General features: G+C 52.5%; 1 protein-coding gene across 1 annotated transcript in view; it reads left to right on the top strand.

Annotated features, from left to right (window-relative positions):
• PRIMA1 (proline rich membrane anchor 1) overlaps window positions 1-22,933 on the top strand; it is a 67,614-nt gene that overhangs the window by 33,456 nt on the left and 11,225 nt on the right. Inside the window, exon 3 of the mRNA XM_021675725.2 lies at window positions 14,679-14,808. Coding sequence (XP_021531400.2) covers window positions 14,679-14,808 — 130 coding nt within the window. The remainder of the gene's footprint in view (window positions 1-14,678; window positions 14,809-22,933) is intronic.

The raw sequence follows: 22,933 nt of genomic DNA, 5'->3' as shown, positions 1-22,933 counted from the left end.
CTGTACCATCTGCCCCTCCCAAGACTGAATGGGTTCCTTGTTCTCAGATTTAGAATGAACTGGACCGTGGGTGGCAAAGGCCCATTGTCTCTGGACTTGGCGGCGAGAATTATGGATGCCTTGGAAATAATGCCTTGGCTTCTTCTTGGACCCTGTTACAGACAGTTCCACTGCACAGCCTCTGAGTAGCCCGGGGTCATCCTGAAGGCAGTTGGCTTGTAATCTCAGAACGTCCTAGCTGGAAGGCCATCCACTTTAACTCCTTCAATTGGCTGGGATTGGCGCAGTGCACTTGGGAGGCCGAGTCAGGCATTGGCTGTGCCTGTGTTGGACGCATCAGTCTCCACCAAGTGCAGAAGCCAGGAAAGAACCCTGGACATCTTCCAGCCCTGTGGCTCTCAGTTTCCCAGGGGACATCTGGTCATCACAGCTAGGGGAGAGGTGCTACTGGCATCTAGTGGGTAGAGGCCAGAGATGCTGCAAGCCGTTCTAGGATGCACAGAACAGCCCCCACCACAAAGAACTATCCAGTCCAAATTGTCCAGTGTCGAGGTTGAGGACCCTTGCTCTAGTGCAGGGTCACCACTCCCATTGGGCAGGTAGGCATTTGAGGGCCAGAGAGGTGAAGTGACTTGCAGATGTCCAAAGGGTTTCGATGACAGTGCCATAACCCAGGCTGCATGCCCCGGATCTTCAGACTGGGCTGCTTGTCGAGACAGAGAATGCAATTTCCAGGCAGAAGCTGGTTGCCAAACCCGCCCAGTCTCGGTGTGCCCCATCCTTGGACAAGCCAGTGTCACAGAAATGGCCTTTGGGTATTTCACTGGTGGAGTTCACGTGGGCCTGGGGCCTGGCCCCATTTCACCCCAGTGGCACAGCTGCCCATCGAGGAGGGTGGAGCCGGGGCTGCCTTCTGCTTTGTTATTTTCAGGAAGACATCATTAGTGCTTTTTAGATCCAGGTGTTCTACTCGCCAAGCGCGTGGCTGCTGAAAAACAGAGGGAGTGAGGGGCCCCATGTGGGGTTAGAATATGCCCTGGCATGTTTCCAGCTCAGCAGAGCGCTGGCTCGCCAGGAGGAGAGGTCTCCCCAGCCCCGACTCTGTCACTTTACTCACAGCTCTGTGACTTTGCTTCTTTGACCTTCGGAACCCTCAGTTTCCTTATCTATAAATAGTCCTGCCTTGCCTGTTTCAGGGGGAGGCGATCTGAGAATGAAATAAAAGAACCTCAGAAAAATGTGCTTTGAAAGTAGATCGCAGTGGCAGGATACAGGTGGCTGTCTCAGTTTGCTTTCAGTAGGATAAGAAAACTGCTCTTGGCCGCCTTTTTGGAAAGAGAAGCAGATCATCCCACCTCCCATCACTCTGGATGGCCCAATAAACTTTCTGCGATGCTGGAAATGGTCTGGGGCTGTGCTGTGCAAAACAGTAGCCGTCAGCCACGGGTAGCTATTGAGCACTCAGAACATGGCCAGTGCAACAGAGGAATGAATTCTTGATTTATCTAATTTTAAGGCATTTAAATTTAAGTAGTCACATGTGTCTGGTGGCCACTGTGTTAGACAATCCAGCTCTGGGCTGTCAATCTGGATCTTTTTTTCTTCAATACTGTGTATGGTTTTGTCCCACAGCCACAGACATTTCAGGTTTATTCCTTTTTTAACAAAGACCAACGGAGCAGCAGCAGCGTCAGTCTCCTCAGCCGTGTCATCATCCCTTTTTGGTCCCAACTTGGACTCAAATCATTCTTAGCTTAACCTATAGGACCCCTTTAAACGGACTTCGGCTCTGTCCAGAGAACTAGCAAAGGGTGGTCCTGGGAAAGAGTCATCTAGAACGTGGAAAGTTCACACGCATCTCATTGGGATGGAATTTCATCTCTTGTTGGATGCTTTAGACGGAGGCCAGGAGCTCACAGCATCTTGTAACCTCATGTCTGGGGTTCCTGATGTGGAACCGTTCCTCAGACCCTCACACAAGAATTTTTAAATGAAGTGCTCCCCAGGAGAGACCGAGGAGGCAACGGAGGTGGTGGGGCAGGGAAGTGGGGAAGCCGAGTGAAAGCACCCTCTCAGGCCAAGTGCTGCAGAGGCAATTGCAGCCTATAGTTGTCCCCAGCCAGGCTGTCACACTTAGCACCTGTCAGTCACTGGTGGAGGATGCTCTGCAGGGCAGGGGACATCACTCCCTGGGCTCCCCACCTTGTGCATAGCTACCCTGCAGCCCTAGTGCAGACCCTGAAGAAGGGCTGCAGGTGCCCGGGAAGTCAGACGTGTAGCTTTTCTGCCTCCAGAGCAGAGTCCCTGCGTCCCAGCCAGCAGGTGGGAAGCAGCTCCCCCAACCTTCCAGGGAATGTTGTCATCCTTTGACGATGGGAAACTGAAGCTTGCAAAATGTAAGCGCTTTGTCTGGGGGTCACTTACTGAGCATGGTGTGGCCAAGTCAGGATCCAAGTTTGTGCCTGTCTCTCTGTGGTGCTTTGCTTCCTCACCACACTGCCACCATGAAAACTCCCAGGCAAGATGGAGCCCTGTGCCACACCCCCAGAGACTCCCATCCGGGCCTTGGTGTGACATTTGGGGTAAAGGGCCTTTCTAAAAATAATGTGGAAGGAGTGGATTGTTTACTTGCAAAATACAAATCTGTGGCATAATTTCAGGTACTTGCAGACCACTCTTCGAAGCTTGTCTAAGAATCTCAGGTTACGACTCCTATAAATTAGGGGTAAAAAAACTTTTTATAAAAGGCAAGATAGTAAATATCTTAGGCTCTGCAGGCCATACAGTCTCTGAGGCAATATTCCATGCTGCCAATGTGGCACAAAAGCTGCCATGGACAAGGTGTAAACAAATAGGTGTGTCTGTGTTTCAATAAAACTTTATTTATAAAACAGGTGATGGGCCAGATTTGGCCTTCAGATCAGTGTCAACCGCTGGTCTAAGTTGACGCTGAACTCTTCTGCAAAGTGATTACAACTGATTAGACAGCACATTCTACCTGATGGCACATTCAGGAGGGCCCCGTCATGTTTGTTTTGAGACAGGGTCTTGCTCTGTCACCCAGGCTGGAATGCAGTGGCATCATCATAGCTCACAGCAGCCTCAAACTCCTGGGCTCAAGCCATCCTCTTGTCGCAGCCTCCAGTGCAAGTCCTGAGTGGCTGGGACTACAGGTATGCAGCACCATGCCCAGATAATTTTTATAGTTTTTGTCTCACTATCCCAGCTAATTTTTTTTTTTTTTAGACAGAGTCTCGCTCTGTTGCCCAGGCTAGAGTGCAGTGACACGATCTTGGCACACTGCAACATCTGCCTCCCAGGCTCAAGTGGTTCTGATTCTGCCTCAGCCTCCCACGTAGCTGGGACTACAGGCATGTGCCACCACACCTGGCTACTTTTTTGTATTTTTAGTAGAGACAGGGTTTCACCACGTTTACTAGGCTGGTCTCAAACCCCTGACCTCAGGTGATCCACCCGCCTTGGTCTCTCGAAGTGCTAGAACTACAGGCACGAGCCACTGCACCCAGCCTGTTTATCCCAGCTGATTTTTAAACTTTTTGTCTTGCCATGTTGCCCAGGCTGGTCACAGACTCCTGGGCGCAAGTGATCCTCCTGCCTTGGCCTCCCAAAGTGCTAGGATTACAGGCGTGAGCCACCACACCTGGCCATGGGCACAAGTTCTGAATGTAGCCTCCTCTAGTCACTTCTCAAAGGTGCTGGGCTGTTCTAAAGCCGGCAAGTGTGTAGGCCTTCTGCGCAGCCGTGTGTCTGCAGCCCTGGTGGGAACAGAAGGCCTGGCAGATCTGGGGAGGAGACCCAGGGCCAGGACAGAAAAGGGGAGGAATGCAGCTACTAAAAGAGAGGAGATTCTATTGAGTAACAAGGCCTTGCCTTAAGGAGTCTAACAAAGAGGGCTCTTTGGGCAAAAACAAGGGGGATGTGTTCTCTAGTTGCTACCAGAAGCGCAATTAATTCTACCAGGCAGCGACCTGCTGTTCTCGGCTCCTGCCCCAGCCTCCACCCAGACTCTCCCTCGCACCGGGAAAAGCTGAAGCCGCCCCCACCAAGAGACATAAGCCCGATTCATAATTTTCCTTTCCTAATTAGGCACAGGAATGATGGAGACAATTATTAATAATGTACTGGGTTTTTTTAAATGCCCCCTCAGGAACCGAGCCTGAGAACAGTGCCCTTGATGATAAGCAGCCAATCCACCACCACGCTGGGCCCTGCGCCCAGAGCACCAGGCAGAAATGAGTAAGTCGGGGGAGCAGGTGGCCCGCGGAACACGGGCTACAGGTTAGGAGCCACAGATGGAAGGGCACGGGGCCCCCCACCCAGGGCTCAGGAAGGGCCTCAGCCACCAGCCAGGGGGCAGAGAGACACGGGGTGCCGCTGCCTGTGTCCCCCATTTCCTCCCTTGCTGGCACCTTCTCATAGGGTGCCCCCACACCCTGTTGGGCCCAGCTTGCACGTCGCCTCCTCAGAGAGGCTTTCCTGATGCCCAGGGTGGCCCCATCACCCCTTTCCACACACCGCGTTGCTCCCTCCAGCCTCCAGGTTTCCCCCAAAGCATCTTTCCTGGCCATTTGTCATTATGCGGGGACTCGCCTGCTTTGAGTCTACGCAGGCATTACAGGTTGGCCCCGGAGCCAGACTGTCCAGGTTCAATCCCAGCTCCGGCACCCATCTAAATGAAGTTGAGCACCTTCACTTAACCTGGCTGTGTGCCTCAGTTTCCTCATCTGGCCAAGCATTGTCCTTGCTCCCTGTGGGCCCCTCACCCTTCTCTCCCTGCTCTCACTTTATCAGACACACCAGGCACAGGCCCCCTCAGGCTCAGCTCTTCCTCCTCTCCTGGAGGAGGGGCCATAGCCATCGGCACTCACACACTGACACTCTCACACTCATATGCACACTCATTCATACACATACACATTCATACACTCATACACAGTCACACACTCCTACACACTCACACATACACTCATACCCTCATTCACACACATTCACCCACATCCACATCCACACACCCTCATAGGCACTCACACACATTCACACACACATACATATACGCATTCATACACACTCTTACAGTCACACACTCTCCCCTCACACGCATACACACTCCCACACACACTTAACACACACACTCACAAGCTCACACACACACCCATACACACTCTCCCACATACACACACACTCCCCCCCACATACACTCCCCACACTCACACATACACTCACTCACACACACTCACACAATCACACTCACACACTCACACCACTTCTTGCCTTATCCTTCCCGTGACTTCTCCCACCAGATTCCGCTCCACAACGCTGCTCCCTTTTGCAGCGGAACTCGAGCCGCAGTTGTGCGTCCCCACTGATTGCATTTCCTCTCTCTCATTCTCTCTTTGACTCCCCGAATCCGGGCTTCCTTTCTCCACTCCCGCCAAACCACTTCTCAGCAGCCAGCAGCAACCGCCACGTGGCTCCATCCAGCGGCGGCTCCCAGCATCTCTGTCCTTGACCGTGTGCTGCAGTGGATACAGCTGACCTCCCCTCGTCCTGGACATCCCTTCCTCACATGGCCACAGGACCAGATGGCCTGGGCCGCCTTCCTCGCTGGCTTCCCGCCTCACCCTCCTCTGCACCTCCTCACGTTGAGGGGCCCCAGGGCCAGGCCTTGGCCCTCTTCTCCTCCGCCTACCTTCCCCACTTGATGAGCCCGTCCAGTCTCAGGGCGGGGTGCTGACCACTCCCAAATGCCCGCCTCAGCCCAGCCTCGATTCTGAATGTGGAGGCCTCCCCAGCTGCTTTCTCTCTGTCTCCTGTGGTGTGTGATGATCTCAGACTTCACACCTGACCTCCACACCCGACCTCCACACCTGTCCCAAAGCTGCACGGCCCCAGTTATCCCCCCCATCAATCGGTGACAGCTTCATCCTTCCACAGGTGCAGCCCCAAACCCTCAGTCATCCTTAGCTGCTCTCTGTATCTGCCGCCCACATCCTCATGTTCATGAAATCTACCTTAAAGCATTTCCAGACTCTGAGCTTTTCTCACCACCTCTGCTGATAACCCCTGAGTCTGAGCCCCGCCATCTCGCTGCTGGGTTATCAGCAGTATCCCCGCAGCCCCCCACCCTTCCCCACACCACACCCCCGGTCTACTCTCAACACAGAGGGACTGTGCAGACCTGTAGGTCAGAACTCACCACCCGCTCGCAAGTCCCCCCACTGCCGCCTCCCGCCTCCTTTCTCAGTCCTCCCCATGGCCTCCTCATGGCATCCCCGTGGCCCCATGTGGTCCCATCTCCTTCTAGTCTCCCCTCACCACTCCCTCTCGGCCACACTGACCTCCTTCCTGCTTCCCAGCACTCCCGCACTCACCTCAGGGCCTGCACTCGGCCATTCCTTCCCCAGATACCTGCATGATGAGCCCCCTGCCCAGGTCCAGTCTTTGCTCCAATGTCTCCTCTGGAGACTGACCCTGACCACCCTGCATCACACTGAGACCCACCCACCCCGCATAAGCTGCTCAGCTTTGACATAAAGGACGCAGCAGTGTACAGGAGGAGAAGCTGCCTCCTCTGCATCTCCCTTAAGACCAAGGAAACCACCAGGAGCCCCCAGCAGACTTTTCCTGTCCTTGCTGGAACTCTGTGACCCCCTAAACCAATTAGGGGCTAGGTCCTCTGCAGGGCAGGGGGGTACAGGAGGGGAATCGGGTTCTGCAGGGAGAAGGGAAAGGATGTGGGCGGGCAGCTGAGGGGTGTCTATGCTGGCTCTCTGATCGCGTCTCTCATATAATCTTTGCACCAGCGCTGTGGAGGTGGTTCTGCTGCCTCCCCCGATTTACAGTGGAAGAAACTGAGATTAAATCTAACACAGTCAATGACACTCAAAGTCAGGATCTGGATTTTAACTCCTGGTCCTTCTGATTCAAAGCCAGTGTGGATAACCACTGTGCTGAGCTGGGCAACTGATACAATACCCCAGGAAGCAGGGGCTGGCAGGGTGATGGCACAACTGTGATAACCCAGCAAGACCCAGCACAGGCCTGGAGTCAGGGAGAAGGTCGAGAGGGGGTTGGAGGGAGTGGTCACAAGATGAGGCCACTTAGTGGGCAGAGGGCATGCCCAGGTGCTGGCCTGAGCCAGGAGGAAGGCACTGACCCGGTGGTATTGAGGCGCTCCGGGCAAGGAGGCCCCCCTCTCTGTCAGATGTTTCCAGCACAGGGGGCCCATCAGGCTGGGGCTGAGGCCCTGAAAGGCTCTGCACACACAAAGCAGTTGCTGAGAAGAGGCTGAGGGCAGAGAGGATATTTTCAGGGCCACTCGTACAGCAGTGAGGATAGGACCCAGGACTCACAACTCTCCCTATGAAGCTCAGCGAAGAGTCCCGCCTGGCCTACCCCTTGCAGCTTGGGCTTCTCTGGAGCCCTGAGACCATCCTGGTGGCACACTGAGGTCTGACTTGCTGCCACACCACCCACCAGCAGCTGACCAAGGTGGTATGCATATCCACAGGCCCACCGTTCCCATCTGCGGTGAGTGAGAGGGGCGTGTGCTCAGTGCTGCTGGCCACTGAAGCCCAGCTTCTTGGGGCTGGAAGGGGCATGGTTGGCATGTGGGAAGCAGCATGGGAGAGATGGGCAAGAGACAGACTGCCTCAAAACAGGCCAGGACAGCATCACTCCCCTCCAAGCCCTGCCCTGGGCTACAGGCTGCAGGGCAGGATCCCTCATTTAGGCCACAGTGCCCACAATCCGCTTCCCTCCTGCACAGCAGAGAAGCGTGTGCCCCTTGTTTTTGGAAAGGCAGGCCACTGAGGCACCCCCAGGAGCTCTGTGCCCCAGGGAGGCTTTCTGTTCAGCATGGGCCAGGCACAGGTGCCTCTCACCTGTGGGCAGCCAGGAGCTTCCTGCTGTAGGAACCCTTGATTTGAGGGAGGAATTGGGGAGATTTAGGAAACAGAGTGTCGCCGTGCTAAACCCAGAAGCCTGAGCCAAATTCCCACTGGCAGAGAAGGGGATGGGGGGCCCTGAATTACAGGCGCACAGGGGCACTGTGCTTATCCAGGCACACCCCAGAGGAGATTCCTCATTTCTCTGTAGTAATAGGGGCTTATTGCCGAGGTTGGCCAAGGCACCGAGGTCTGATTTTGTATTTGTGGTTTTCAAGTGCAGCTCACGTGCTCTGGTGCCTTCGGGGTGAGGAGTGAGTGAGCAGCCGCACAGCCAGGCTAGCTCTCCAGACCTCCCTCAGCTGCCATAGGAGGTGGACACCCTGGCACAGGCCTCCCCGAGGGCACCCTGTGCCCAGGAATGGAGAGCAGCAGCCTGAGACAATGGGACCCTGTGTGGGGGCAGGCGCCACGGGAGGGTGGCCGGCCCCACCCCCACGCCACTCTTTCCTCAGTGGGCAGGGATAGGGTCATCAGCCCAGAAGCAACTGCTGAGAACCCACATCCTTTGTGGTGCTTTGTGGGCAGTTCATAAAGTGAGACTGAGAGACAGGAGGAAATGGGTCTGGTCCCTGGGCGGCCTCAGACAGGCTCCCCCCCTTTTCTGAGCCTCAGTTTCCCTGTCTGTCCAAAGGGACTACAACATAGATTCTGCATCACACACATCTTTAGCAAAGCTCTGGCCCCCACACTGTCCTTGTGAGCCAGACAAAACCAGCAGGGGCTTCAGCAAGCTGGGTGAGGCAGGGCCGAAGAGGACGCGTGCTCCTGAGTGCTTTCCAGTATCCCAGCCCTTTCAGCACGTGCCGAGAGAGTCCTGTGCATTTGCACTTTTCCCTGACATGCTGAACAGTTTCCTCAAGACACTGTGGTGGGCGGGAGGGAGCGGTGCAGAAGGGGACCCCAGCACACACTGAGGACCAGCGGTGCCAGGAGACTGTCCCTGGAGCAGGGCTGTGACTCCTTTCACCTCTGCTCCCCACGGCCGTGTCACCAGGCCAGAGAAGCAACTCCCAGCCCAGGTGCTTCTGCCTTCGTTTCCCACAGCAAAGGCTGAACTTGCCCCCAGAGGCTTGGGAAGCACATTCGCCGACATTGGCACCTTGAAGGAGACAGAGGCTGAGCTCTATGGTGCGGAGGGCCCTAGACAAGCGGCACTAGACTGCATTGACAGCAGTTGTGACCTGCCTGACAGGCCCGGAGCTGGGCTGCTCAGGAAGCCAGAAGCAGAGAGAGCAAGTGCAGCCACCACTCCCACCTGACTGCAGTCAAGGCCGGTTAAGCGCCAGGCCCTTTCCGCTCCTAGGGAACAGTCAGGAAGCCGCTCAGGCAGCCCGGAGCTTGAGTCCCCAAAGACTTAGAAACGTAGGAAAGCCATCTAACAATGCCTCTGAGGCCCAGAGGCCAGTAGCATGCCCACGATGTCACCAGCAGTACCTGGCACTCAGGCTGTGCTCCAGAACCAGGGAGCCATGTGAGCAAGCGGGCTGCCACTCACAGGGTCAAGAGGCCCCGCCGTGGATAAAGCTCCATCTCGCAATGGAGAAGCAATTTTAAAACCAAGAACATGGCTCTCACTCCCCTCTTCCAGACCCAACTGCATTCCTATTTAAAGATATCTTGCAAAACTGAGATTGTTTCCAACCTACTCACTGTCTGTTTGATTCATTCATCACTGGCTCTGTTCTCGCCTGTCGGTCCAGCACCTCCTGTGCACAGCTTCTCCAACAGCTGGCTCTGATGGGGATAGCTGTTTGCCCAGGTCAGACGTTAGTATGTGTTGAGTTAGCCGTGAGTACTGTCGCAAGGCTCCTGGCTATGAGGCCTCATTTTCTCCAATTCTGAAAGGAGAATATAACTGAGCTATGTGCCATTGTGCCTAGTAGTGCCTTGAAGTCTTTGCTACTCCTGGTACCCACAAAAATGCCTCCATCATCTCCTTTGATCCTCACAAAAACCCTATGAAGACAATAGGAGAGGCATTTGCCACCAAGAGTGCCTGGAGGGCTTGTCTGACCTCACTCACTTCTTTCATGCATTGGACTTTGGAGGGGGTCCACAAGCGCCCCCCACCCCCAAGGGAATTTTCTGATCTCCTTGGTCTTCTGGACCCCATCCAGGTGGGCACATCCAAAGCTGCCCGCCGCACCTGCTTCTTCTGCAAACAGCTATGGGAGTTCTCTTTTCGATTTATTTCACAGCACTTGCCATGATGTGTCGTCATATATTTATTGGTGTATTTGTTTACCATTGCCTTCTTCTACTCTAAGGTCCCTTGGGGAGAGACCTCACTGTCTTGTTCACTCCCTCAACTCTCAGCTCCATCTCTCCAACTTACGGAGCTGGCCAGGCCCTGGCTGGCTTCTCCCTTCCTGCACCACTGTTTTGGAAAGTCTCTCAAGGCAGTGAACTGGGCCTGTGGTAGGACTCACCTCATTTGTTTCATCATCCCTTGGGAATCACTGTCTTTAGTTGCCTGTTTTTAAAACCTCTGTTTTGAATCTTTGGTGTGGTTTTCAGTATTTCAGACAGGAGGGCAGATCTGGCCCCCGTTACTCCACCTTGGCTAGAAGCAGACATCTGAAGCTTTTAACAATGAATCTCATAACGAAAAGACAGCTGCTCCTCTGATGAGGCAAAACGCAGCTTGGGCAGCTCTCAGGCTCTTTCTGGTTGCCAGCTTCATCATCTTTACAGGCATCAGGAGTGTTTAATGAATACAGCAGACAAAGCCTCACTGAGTCTCAGGGAAGAGAGGGTGTTGCAACCCTCGAGATGTCAGGAGCGCTCCTGCCTTTCTGTTGTTGCAGAATCTTGGCTAGGGGGTAGGTGGGGTGACAGAGGAGGCAGAGAGCTCAGGCAGCTTCAGTCCTGGAACTTGGCACTCTCTGATTGTCTCAGCCTCCCTGTCTGACCACCTGTCTCTCACAAGGCATCACCCGCGCCCCTGAAATGACCTTCACCTTGTGCATTAGCAATTCATGCGTGTCTCTTCTCCTGAAGACTCCTGAGCAAAATGATCAGGTCTTAGCTTTGTAATTAATGATCCATGGGGCGGCTGGCACCAGCCCTGTTAAGGGCACCGATTACATCTGATTTATCTTTGTACTCCCAGCTCCTAGCACAGTGCCAGGCACCGAGGGTGCTCAGTTTGGAGGATGAACAAATGACTGAATGAGCACCTTCATGATGCTATCTTCTCGAATATGAACCATCAATCTGTGCACACGTGAGCTGTCTTAGCACCTGCAGAAAGAGGTGCTGGCCACACCCCATGGGAGGCAAGTTCTGGCAGGCATAGACCCAGCCTGTAGCCCAAGATCAGGGTCCCAACCCTGGCCCCTGGGAAGGTTGCTTCTTGATCCCAAACCTCCATATTCCTTTCTGAAATAACTCCTCCTAGGCTTCCTCCAGCTACATTCTCTAATTAACTCAAGCAAGGATAAACAAGGATGCATTCTTTGAACACAACAGCTGGTTTTCTGAGCAAAATCAAGAGTATGCCATGACTAGGGAATGCCTCCCTCATTTCAGAGCTGTTAGCATTTCTGCCTTCGCTAGTTTTCTCATACATGTGCGGTGATGAGTGCACCTGCAGACTATCAGAGGGGGCCCTGCGCACGATGCTGAGAGCCACGGGCTCTCTGCTTTCAGTATCAGTTACATTTGAAAAGGAATAGCAAAAGAAAATTCCCACCTAACTAACAGAATGTAAAGAAGAGAGGCACTGTGACATTTAGCGCCAAATTCCATGTGAGCCCTACAATCAATCGAGTTGATGGAATTCCTCAACAGAGGCCCTGCTGGCTTTTTTCACAGGACAGTTCTACCTTGTGTGGGAATATCCAGTTCATTGTCATTAACATCCATAGCTGCTGGGATCACACATTGTGACAACCAAAGACAGCACCCGCCCGGTATTTCCAAGTGCTTACTGGAGGGGGTGCAGCGGCCCCTAGCTGAGACCATACGCTAGTAGATTTCCCCAGCCACAGGAGTGTCGGGTGACTGTCTGTGGTTCTGGACCAGTGGCAGGCATGGCCCTGGGGTCTCGCCCAGAGGTGTCACAGCCTGAAGTAGAGCCATGGAAACCAAACTTGCTTCCCTTTGTGGTGAAAAGGAGGAGGTAGACTTCTGGGGCTTGGGGGTGCAGTGTAGACAGAACGGCCTTGGATGATCTGGCTGTATTTCTGACTCTCCAGCAGTGACTTCTGACTTCTGACTTCTGACTTAGTGTAAGGAAGGTGGGAGCATCACCTCAGGAAGACACAGCCAAGTCAGGGACAGCCCAAAATGAGGAATTAGAGGGAAGGATTTTTTGTTTGGTATTTCACCGAGAACGCATTGAACAAGTTCATCACGGGGAAAATGAGAATCCCCTTGGCTCTCCTTTTCCTTATTCTGGAGTTGATTCATATTTTCAGTGCTATATTCTGTATCTTTTCAGTGTTGAGGTTTCTAAAGTCCTGGGTCTGCCCTAGCTGAGGGGCCCAGTGGCATCCTTCTACCAGCCATCTCTCGGGAAGCATTTATTTTATTTTATTTTATTTTATTGATTGATTTTTTTTTTAGGAGTCTCACTTTGTCACCCACATTGGAGTGCAATGGCACAATCTCAGCTCACTACAATCTCCACCTCCTGGGTTCAAGCGATTCTCCTGCCTCAGCCTCCCGAGTAGCTGGGATTACAAGTGCCCGCCACCATGCCCAGCTAATTTTTGTATTTTTAGTAGAGATGGGGTTTCCCCATGTTGACCAGGCTGGTCTCAAACTCCTGACCTTAGGTGATCCACCCACCTCAGCCTCCCAAAGTGCTGGGATTACAGGCAGGAACCATCAGGAAGCATTTCTGATTCTGCCTGGCCTCTGTGACATCTGAGGCTCACTCCTGGGGACCTGGCACTTGTTAGTGGGGTCTTGGCACTGGTTCCCTGGGAAGCACATAATGGCTCCCTGGATTTCCTGAAGTAGCTGCAACAGATCAGTAACCACTCCCTTCTTCCCATCTTCTTTCTTTCTACCTTTCTTCATTCTGCACGGAATGTACGAAGGTACAAGCATTCAGGAAAAACAGCTTGGCACGTCCTTCTGAAGTTTATCATACAGAGGCCATACAACCCAGCAATTCCACTCCTAGGTATTTATCCAAGAGAAATAGGAAAATGTGTCTGTACAAAGACTTGTACACAAATGTTTATAGCAGTTCTATTCACTATAGTCAAAACTGGAACCAGCCTAGGCGTTGGTCATCAGGTGAGTGGATAAACCAATTCATATAAAGAAATAGTATTCAGCAATAAAGGAAGAGACTGCTGAAATATGCAGTAACATGGGTGAATCTCAAAAACACTATCCTAAATAAAGGAACCAAAGGAAAAATACATACTGCATGATTCCATGTATGTGAATGTCAAAAACGAACAAATTTAATCAATGATTTTAGAAATCAGAATAGTGGTTGCCCCCAGGGTGGGACTGATTCGAAAGAGGCACAGGGACACTTTCTGGGCTGATGGAAATATTCTGTGTCATGCTGGAGGTGTGGTTTCCACTGGTGCATGCATTTGTCAAAGCTCAGAGGATGGCACTTTAAAGATGGGGGGTGTATTTCACTAGATGTAGATTACACTCTGATAAGAATCATAATAATGAAGCCATCCACATTACCTTTTGGGAAGTCATCCCCTGGTTCCCCACCTACCATTGCACGCCTCAAGGTATCTATTGTAGAGTGGACACCCAGTCTGGGTGTATTTCCAAATCTTTTGCATATATTCACATCTTGGAGACCTGTCCAAAGTTAATACTGTCTCTCTGTCCATCCATCCATCCCTTCCTTCCTCCCGCATCATCCCCCTTTCTCTTTTTTTCTCTTTTCCCTCTCCCTTCCTTCCTTTCTTACTTCAATTCGTCTTGCAATTCTGGGCACTCCTTTCCAGTTGAGTCTGAGTCTTCCCAGAAGCCCTGGGATGAGGCTCTGTGATGTCTTTGCCTTTCTCAGAGGCCCTGCCTCATTGACACAAGTCCTTCAGGTCCACCCCAGCACAGCCTGTGACAAGGGAGGGAGGACAGGTTTACCCCCAGGGACTCCATGGATTGAGTAAGAGAGGGCCCTGTAGCAGCAGTGTCCGGTGCCTTGTCAATGACACTTTTCCAAATTTTGGCCACCCCTGTACAAACTGAGACAACTGCAAATACCCACCCCACGGGCTGAATCCAAGAAGGGAGAAAGTCTGCCTCTTGCAAGAAATTAGCTTAAGAAATGGACATCGGCAGTCCTCCCTTTCTTTCCTTCCTTCCTCAGCATCCCCTGTGAGCCCTGCTCCCCACCCCCGCCTGCAGAGGAACCAGATTTAGTGCCTCAGCTGAGAGACTGAGATGCTCTGTTATTTTTCATGGGAAATTAGACCTGACCCTGCTGTCAGTTAGCTCATGCTGAGGGAAGATGGATGGCCTGGGGCGTGGCCCTTACTTAGCCCCTGCTCAGAGCCCTCTAGGTCAGGGATGGAGGCACTCGGAGGCCAGCCATGATGTCACCTACTGTAGGGTGGGGACAGGGATGGCAGGAAAGATCAGGGAGCCTTCATCCAGGTGATGGATACCAGTGACCTCCCCACACCTCTGATAGTGTTACCCATGATGATCCCCCCTCTGTCACTGGCCACGATCAGCTCATCCAGGGGACACTCAGGCTGCTCCTGTCTCTTTCAGCTCCCAACTCTACCTCTTGCCCTGCTGAGGAAAGCTGGTGGTCAGGGCTGGTGGTCATCATTGCCGTATGCTGTGCCTCCCTGGTGTTTCTGACTGTGCTTGTCATCATTTGCTACAAAGCCATAAAAAGGTGAGTGCTTACCCACTGCACCCAGCTCCAAGCCGAAGGGAACCCCAGCTGGGCTTGGGGCTCCTACACACATCCCGTACCATTATTTTAAATTATAAAAGTTGTTAAGCATACAAGAGGCAGAAAGAACACGCAGTGACCTTCCACCTGCCCTTACCCCAATTCAACAGTTAATCAAGATTTTGTGGTATTTGCTGTATCAGTTTTCTTTTTCCTTTGCTCTTTTTCATTACCAAAATATTTTAAAGTTGATCTCGGAAATAATGTCTCCGTCACTTTAGGGAGTTTGATTCCACAAGCATTTGATTAGCACTAATTATATGTCGGGCCTAGCGCAACGTAAAAAATACAAAAATATTGCAAAACACCAAAAAGTAATGGGAGTTGTTAACAATATAATATTTCTAAGAAAGTTTTATAAACATTTCCTGACTCCCAAAATTAGAGGGTCCACATTAAGACCATTCCTAACACCTAAAGTATTTAAGTTTAATCTGTAAGTTGGTTGTTCTCTGTGATTTCACTTTAGTAATTTAAAAGCGGGAAGAGTAAACCATCAAGGTAAAAGTCTTAAAAGTGCACAGCCAAGCACACAGGATGGGGGACATGGAAAGCCAATAGCGGAGGGGAATCCTGGTAATGGGGCACAGGAGGGAGGACAGTTAGGGGCAGGCCCTGGGCACGGCGACTCCACACAAGACAGGCATCTGCCACCCAGCTGAGGACTCAAGCTCAGAGCCCTCTCTGCCCAAAATGCGCATGCTGCGGGGCAATCTGCAAAAACACAGACAAATAACACAGGCATAACCATAGTCAGCAATACCTCAGCCGGGCACTGGGCTCCTCTCCTCACCAGTGTTCTCTTAGTTCATCTCCACCTACATTTTCCCAATCAGCTCCATTTTGTGGAGGAGGCTGAGGTTCTAAGGAGTTAGAGAGCTTCCTGGCATGGCACAATACACAAGCAGTGGAAATGGAACCCAGAACAAAGAGACTCCAAAGCCCAGCCCTGACTGCAGCACCATGTGTCAGGGTTACTGACGAGTTTAACTCCAGTGTTGGGCTAAGCACAGACCTCGGTATTCCTGCCTGCCCTTCCTCAGGGATGCGGGAGAGGGGACACTCAGGGTTTGGTGAGGTCTGTCTGTGCTTCTCTGAGGGCAGAAGGCCCAAGTCTCCAAAACCCTGTAACTCTGGGTAGGGTCCCTAACCTTGAAAACCAAGGTGGGGACAGGCACAGTGGCTCATGCCTATAATTTCAGCACTTTGGGAGGCCAAGGGGAGTGGATCATCTGAGGTCAGGAGTTTGAGACCAGCGTGGCCAACATGGGGAAACCCCATCTCTACTAAAAATACAAAAATGAGCAGGGCATGGTGGCTCACGCCTATAATCCTGGCTACTCAGGAGGCTGTGGCAGGAGAATCACTTGAACCCAGGAGGCAGAGGTTGCAGTGAGCTGAGATCACACCATTGCACTCCAGACTGGAGTGAAAGATTGAGACACCATCTCAAAAAAAAAAAAAGAAAGAAAAAGAAAACCAATGTGGATGGTTGGATGGTTGGATGGTTGGATGGATAGATGGTTGATGGGTGGACGGTTGATCGGTAGATGGTTGGATGGTTGGATGGTTGGATGTGTGGATGCTTGGATGGGTGGATGGTTGGATGGGTAGATGGTTGATGGGTGGATGGTTGATGGGTAGATGGTTGGATGGTTGGATGGTTGATGGGTGGATGGTTGATGGGTAGATGGTTGGATGGGTGGATGGTTGATGGGTGTATGGTTGGATGGGTGGATGATTGATGGGTGGACGGTTGGATGGTTGGATGGGTGGATGGGTGGATGGGTGGATGGGTGGATGGGTGGATGGGTGGATAGTTGGATGGGTGGATGAGTGGATGGTTGGATGGGTGGATGGTGAATGGGTGGATAGTTGGATGGGTGATGGTTGAATGGGTGGTTGGTTGGATGGTTGAATGGGTGGATGGTTGGATGGGTGGGTGGGTGGATAGTTGGATGAGTGGATGGGTGGATGGGTGGATGGGTGGATGGGTGGATGGGTGGATAGTTGGATGGGTGGATGAGTGGATGGTTGGATGGGTGGATGGTGAATGGGTGGATAGTTGGATGGGTGATGGTTGAATGGGTGGTTGGTTGGATGGTTGAATGGGTGGATGGTTGGATGGGTGGGTGGGTGGATAGTTGGATGAGTGGATGGGTGGATGGGTGGATGGGTGGATGGGTGGATGGGTGGATGGGTGGATGGGTGGGTGGATGGCCGAATGGTTGGATAGGTGGAGGGGTGGATGGGTGGATGGGTGGATGGTTGGATGGGTGGATGGGTGGATGGGTGGATGTTGAATGAGTGGATGGTTGGATGATTGGAGTCTCCCAGGGGACATGGCTAGTCCAATTCCAAGGTGTTTTGTAGGTGCCCCCTGTGTGCCAGGCTTGGTGGGCATGTAAACAGGTAAGACCCAGGCTACCCGCAGAGGCCACTTGATGAGGCTGTGGGAGGTTTGCTGGCAGCCCACTGTGGCTGCCCAGAGGAGTCATGTTACATTCTGATCTGGACCATAAAGCATTTGAGCTGAGGGCCTGCTGGAATGGGAGAATGGATTTAAGTAGCAGAGCAGAGGAGGCATTCTAGGCAGACACCTGTGAAAGGAAGCAGCTAGGCCCAAGCCCCTGTGATGCAGGAGATGACCCTGGAGGAAGCTGTGAGTCTGACTGGGGAGGCTCGTCACCAGGCTGAGCAGTGACTTTGCCTGTGGCTCTAGACACTAGGAACTACTGAAGAGTAGCTTTGGTAGCTACTTTTTGGGGAAAGAGTGCACCATCAGGCCATGGCTACCAGTCTCCTTACCCTGGGAGAGACTCAATATGAATAATCTGTTTAATATAAACTCATGTTCTTACAAAAGACACCTCACCCACTTCTGCCCCCCTCCCTGCCCCAAACCTTCCCTGAAGAAATGTGCTACCTGGTTCTACCGGAGGAGGGAAAAGAGAACAAACTCACATAATAGCTCACTATGGCAGTGCTGCCCGGCCGTAGCCTGCTGAGCTTTGTTTCAGCTGAGCCGGGGGCTCCCAGGCAGGATGTGAGGGGTGTCATCCTGACCTCCTCTCAGAGCAGTTAGAGGGGCTTCCTGTTTGTCCCCTTCCACTCTCTCTGAGCTCTTGACCCCTGGGTCTGTCAGCACCCTGGGAAAAAACAGAATTCAGCCCAGATGGCTCAGCGGACCAGACTTGAGAGAATGGGCTTCTTCCAGGGACATGGGCGGGGCTCCTCTGGGGTGTGGGTGGGGCTTCTTCAGGGTGGGGCGGCATAGGCGGGGCTCCTTCAGGGCATGGGCGGGGCTTCTTCCAGGGGCCAGGCCAGGATTATTCTGGCGTTTTGGGCAGGCCCAGAGAGTAAATAGGGCAGGTGAGGCACTCAGGGACTTGCAGAGTGGGAGCGGTTAGCACCTCCAGGAGGACAAACAAGTGGGGAACTAGTGCCATGGGAACCTCGCGAGAGACTCGCACTTAGGAGAAGGCGGCCTGGCAGGAGCTGTGGTTGGAACTGTCAGAGAAGCAGCCCCAGAACAGGGAGGAAAGGTAAGAAATGCTCCCAGCTGCTCTCCACGCTTAGGTTTCCCGTGCGTGCCTCCCAATGGCCAAACCCAGGAAGCAGGGGAATCAGGACACACAGTCAGCAAGGTCGGCCTCCCTGCAGGAAGCCAGTGGAGCAGGCACACGGGTGTAAGCGGACCCTCTGCTGCGCAGCCCCTTTGCTACCCCGCGCCAGGCTCTGCATCCATCTCCGGACCAAGACCTGGGGACACGTAGGAATAGGACCCCGCCCTTTGACCTCGAGGTCTTCTTAATCCAGAGAGAGCATCCCTGGTGCAGCAGACATATTCAATGACAAGAGGGGACTGTGCTCACTGCAGGTGAAGGCAGAAATAGAGCCCAATGCTACCAGAACCCACCTAGAAGAAGGCTGGGGAGGGAGGCCTGACCCCTTGGTGGAGAGAGAAGGAGGCAGCAGGAGCTGCAACCCCACCTACAAAGCAACGTGCGCCCCACTGCCCCCAGGTGCTGACCTCAGCTGGGACTGTAAGAGATAGCATCCTCACACACACCAGCTGCCTGTCCACGTTTCTCTCCAGCGAAATACAGGATTTCTTGCTCACGGAGGATTGTTTTTGGTCAATAATTCATCTGAAACATGCCTTTTCTCTCAGGAAACAAAAGCGTCTCATGTCACTGCAAAACCATTAAAGGAAAATTTAGTGATAAACCCTACTCTTTTTTGAAAAAAAAACTCTCATGGCCTCAAGTCCTAGGGATTTCCAAGAGATTTTTGTAAATGGCCCCAACACAGCCTTTCAGAGCCGGACTTCTGGGAGGATGTTTCTAGAATTGGGTAGATCAGAGAGGAGGTGACTGGAGATACCTTGGCACCTGGGGGTGTCGGCCGCCGGGACACGGGCCTCCGCAGGGACAAGCGGACACCGAGGGCTGAGCTACGGCTGTGGAAGGAGCACCCCGCAGGGCCCTCACATCTGCGTCCAAGGCCTGACTGAAAGCGGGCTGGACCTTGGCAGGTGGAAGGGTCTCACTAGCACTTGCTGGATGAAGATGAGGTGAATCGGCACTTCCTCCTGTGACTCAGCAAACCATCCCCAAGTCCCACCTGTGCACTGGGTAGACTGTGCTCAGGGAGCTTCCACGCTGGGGGAGTTCAGAGGAGGGACACCTTGCCCAGACCTGGTAGCCAGTGGGGGGTGGAAGGTTTCATAAAGAGGTGCATTGGCCAGGCTAAGGGACAGGGCGGGGTGGGCGTCACTTGAATTTGGATGAGCATGAGCAGTGGCCCCCAAGTCCCCTGTTGATGACCCCAAACTCAGAGGGGGTTCCCAGCCATGGGCAGCCCATGCAGCATGCATTTTGGTGGCGTCACCGCCCCAGGCTTGTTATGAACAAGACTCTATCTACACCTGCATGGAGAGCAGGCCCCAGAGTCCTTGGGTGCTCTGTACCCCCATGCCTGGCACCCGAGCGTCCTCCCACCTCTAGCCCTGATGGGCACATTTCTGACAGCAGGACAGCCTGATTTGTTAAAAGAGCCCAGAACTGGGAGTAAGCCCCCAGCCTGTTCCTGTTCCCAGCCCCAGCCCAGCCCGGCTCAGCAGGCATCGTTTCCCTCCGTGGCCTCAGTATTCCCCCTCTGAAGTGACAATCTCTGGGCAGCCTTTTGTGTCCCCGTCCTGGATTGCAGGGGGACTGCTGCCACTCAGGCATTCAGCCACTCGGATGTATAAATGCAGAGACAACATGAATGTCCATCCAGGGCAGAGATAAACTTGAAACAAGTGACGACCACAGAGAGTCATCAAGATAAAGCTCCAGGGGGCAAGGTGCCCACTGCCTGGGTAGACCTCAGATCCCAGCTGGGGGAGTCCCACAGGCCTGTGTACTTGCACGGATGGGGCTATTTTCCTGGGGAGCATTTACAGCCTCTCTGAAAGCCACACCCTTCACTCAGAGAAGCACTCCTGTGTTGAAGGAAGATGATGCCCACCCGCTCCACGGAAACACGCCCACACTGGCACAGGAAAAGCACCTTGCCTCCATTGGCCATCCTTGGTGTGGGTCTGTTCCTTTCTGCTGTCCATTGCCATGAAGCCATCAGACAACCATTTCCCTCTCACAGGTGTGACTGGCAGAAAGACCAATACAAGGCTGCAGGACAGTTTGGCTGACCCTGCCGATGTTAATTGCTGACCTTAAGCAAGCGTGCTGCTTCCTAGACGTGGGCTTGAGTGTGCGTGCCTGAGTGTGCCTAAGCACCGCCTGTTGCTGGGCTCTGGCACTCATCAGCTGTTTGTAGTTGAGCCACTTTCAGTAGAACAAGTTCTTTTTAATACTCAAGGCTTTTTGATGGTGCCTTAGAAAACCCGTTGACTGGCACAGGGCTGTTCAGTATTGGTCCATTTATCGGGCACCATAAGGACAAGGGATGCAGAAGAAACAAGACGGTCCCTGTTCTCTTCCTGCTGGAGGAGGCAGATTAAGCACACACACCAGCAAATTAATAAATGAGGTGATCTTAAGACTATGAAGAGAAAAAAATACAGGATAATGGGGAAGAGAAGGAGAAAGGAGCGAAGGTTGTGTCCTTCCCAAAGGGTCAGGCATGTTGTGTATGCCTTTTGAGATGGCTTAATGATTAGAAAGTGTGGCTAGGGTGTTGCACATTTATTCCCTCCTTTTAATTTAGTTTTAATTTTTATCAAAGGAATATGTATATATACTATGGTTTAAAATGTCAAATGTGATCCCAAGACTCTTAAGAAAGACAGCAGCCCCCTCATCTTTTCCCCCAAGTCTCATTCTTGAGAGCAACTACTTTCAACAGTTAGCTGTTTCTTCTGGTATTTCTTTCCAAATGTTAAGTGATGTGTATACTGCTATTTAAATTTTCTTTCCATTTTAAGCATTATCTATTTACTTTCCACTATGGAAGATACCAAGGCCAGCACCCTTGCAGTACGGACATACAACATACTTCCCCTCTTCTCATTCTCCACCTACAGTGGGGTTCGGTGTGGGATTCTGTGCCTATTCAGTGCTTACCTTAGTGTAACAAAGAGCATACTGTGCATTGCTGAGCCACATAGTGTACTGTGCTGTTTCCTTTCCTGGGGTTAACATTGCCTCCTCTCAACAAAGTCAGATATATCAGTTCCATTTTTGTCCTTGGGGCTCCAGGCTCCTCTCCAGGTGGACTGTGGGTCTCTGAGCCTGTTGCACAGTTGTCACCCTACAATCGTCTCTCCAGCAGCCTTAGACGATCCCAACATGGCTCCTCCTTGGGAACCTGCTACCCTCAGCTCTCTCCCTCCCTCTCCAGCTCCAGTCTCTCATCTCCTTAGCTTGATTCTTTCATGGATATTTTCCCCAAGATCTTTCCTGAATCATAGACTCAAAAGAAAGTTAATCAGTGAAATTAGTTTTCTTTTTAGAATTTACATTGTTTTTGGAGCTTTATGGTAAGCCCAGAGAAAGATTAGTTCTTACTGAATGTGTGGTATATACAGATCTGGTGCCTGGGGGCACCTGGAATGCCAGGGAGGGTAGAAATGAGTTTCCAATGGAATCTGAGCCAGAATGAACCTTCATGGTCAAGAGCCAATCCCTTGTTTTACTGATGTGGGAACTGAGGCCTGGGTGGGAGAGAAATGGCTCAGGTCCCAGAGGTTTCTGCCCTCCTCCTGGCTCATCGAGTGCTCCTGGAAGGTCAGTGTCCTTCCCCTTCTTCCAGTTGAGTCCTTCCTTGCTGCTTCTCCTTGGAGACCCAACTCAAATGCCACCTCTTCTGAGATGTCATCATGGACCAGTATAGAGCTCTCTCTTCCCTGTCCAACTGCTAGAGTCATGGCTCCCCCTGAATTTACGATTCTGCTTTCTGCTGTAAGTAGGTGTATGTCGGTGCTCGTGTGCCCGCGCACGTGTGTCACGTGGTTGGATGCACACACGGTAGATGGGGATTGGTCATCTCGTCTTACTCATCTCTCTCCTGACGGTGCCTGGCACGATGCCTGGCACACAGTAACTGTTCAATGATGGTTTCTGTGGTGTGAATGGAGGCTTGTTCCAACAGACTTGCCAGAGTCCGCCTTTCAAATGGACACACTCCATTTAGAATTGCAGTAAATTCATTTCTTTCTCTGTCTGGGTGAGTGAAATAGAGTCTGCTTTTGGTGTAAATAACATGCACCCAGTTTTAAGTGTTGGGCCTCACCCCTTCACCAGTTTCAGTTTTCCCAGCCCCCTGCCATTCCTGCCCCACCCCCTCCCAGCCTCGTTTCTTTAGTAGGCCTCCTGCCGTTCTCTCCCTTCTCCATACGCTCGCTCAAGTGCAGGTACCCTGACTCAGCGGCCTCCCTCCCACCTGTGCATGACACACGCCGGTATTTCTCTCCATATGCTAAGTGATGTGTATGCTGCTATTTAACTCCCAGGCTGCGAACACAGTGAAGCAGCTCTGCCGTCTACCTCCTCCTCTTCCTCCCTGTAGGACACACCTAACTGTGCCAGGGGCCAGCCCGGCCCTCTCTCCCTCGTCACCT

The sequence above is a fragment of the Aotus nancymaae genome, unplaced genomic scaffold (genome assembly GCF_030222135.1).
Source record: "Aotus nancymaae isolate 86718 unplaced genomic scaffold, 86718_ANA_hifiasm-v0.15.2.pri h1tg000011l, whole genome shotgun sequence".
In the NCBI taxonomy this organism is placed as follows: Eukaryota; Metazoa; Chordata; class Mammalia; order Primates; family Aotidae; genus Aotus; species Aotus nancymaae.
Note: the sequence above shows the minus strand (reverse complement) of the source record. Positions and strands in the feature narration are given on the sequence as shown.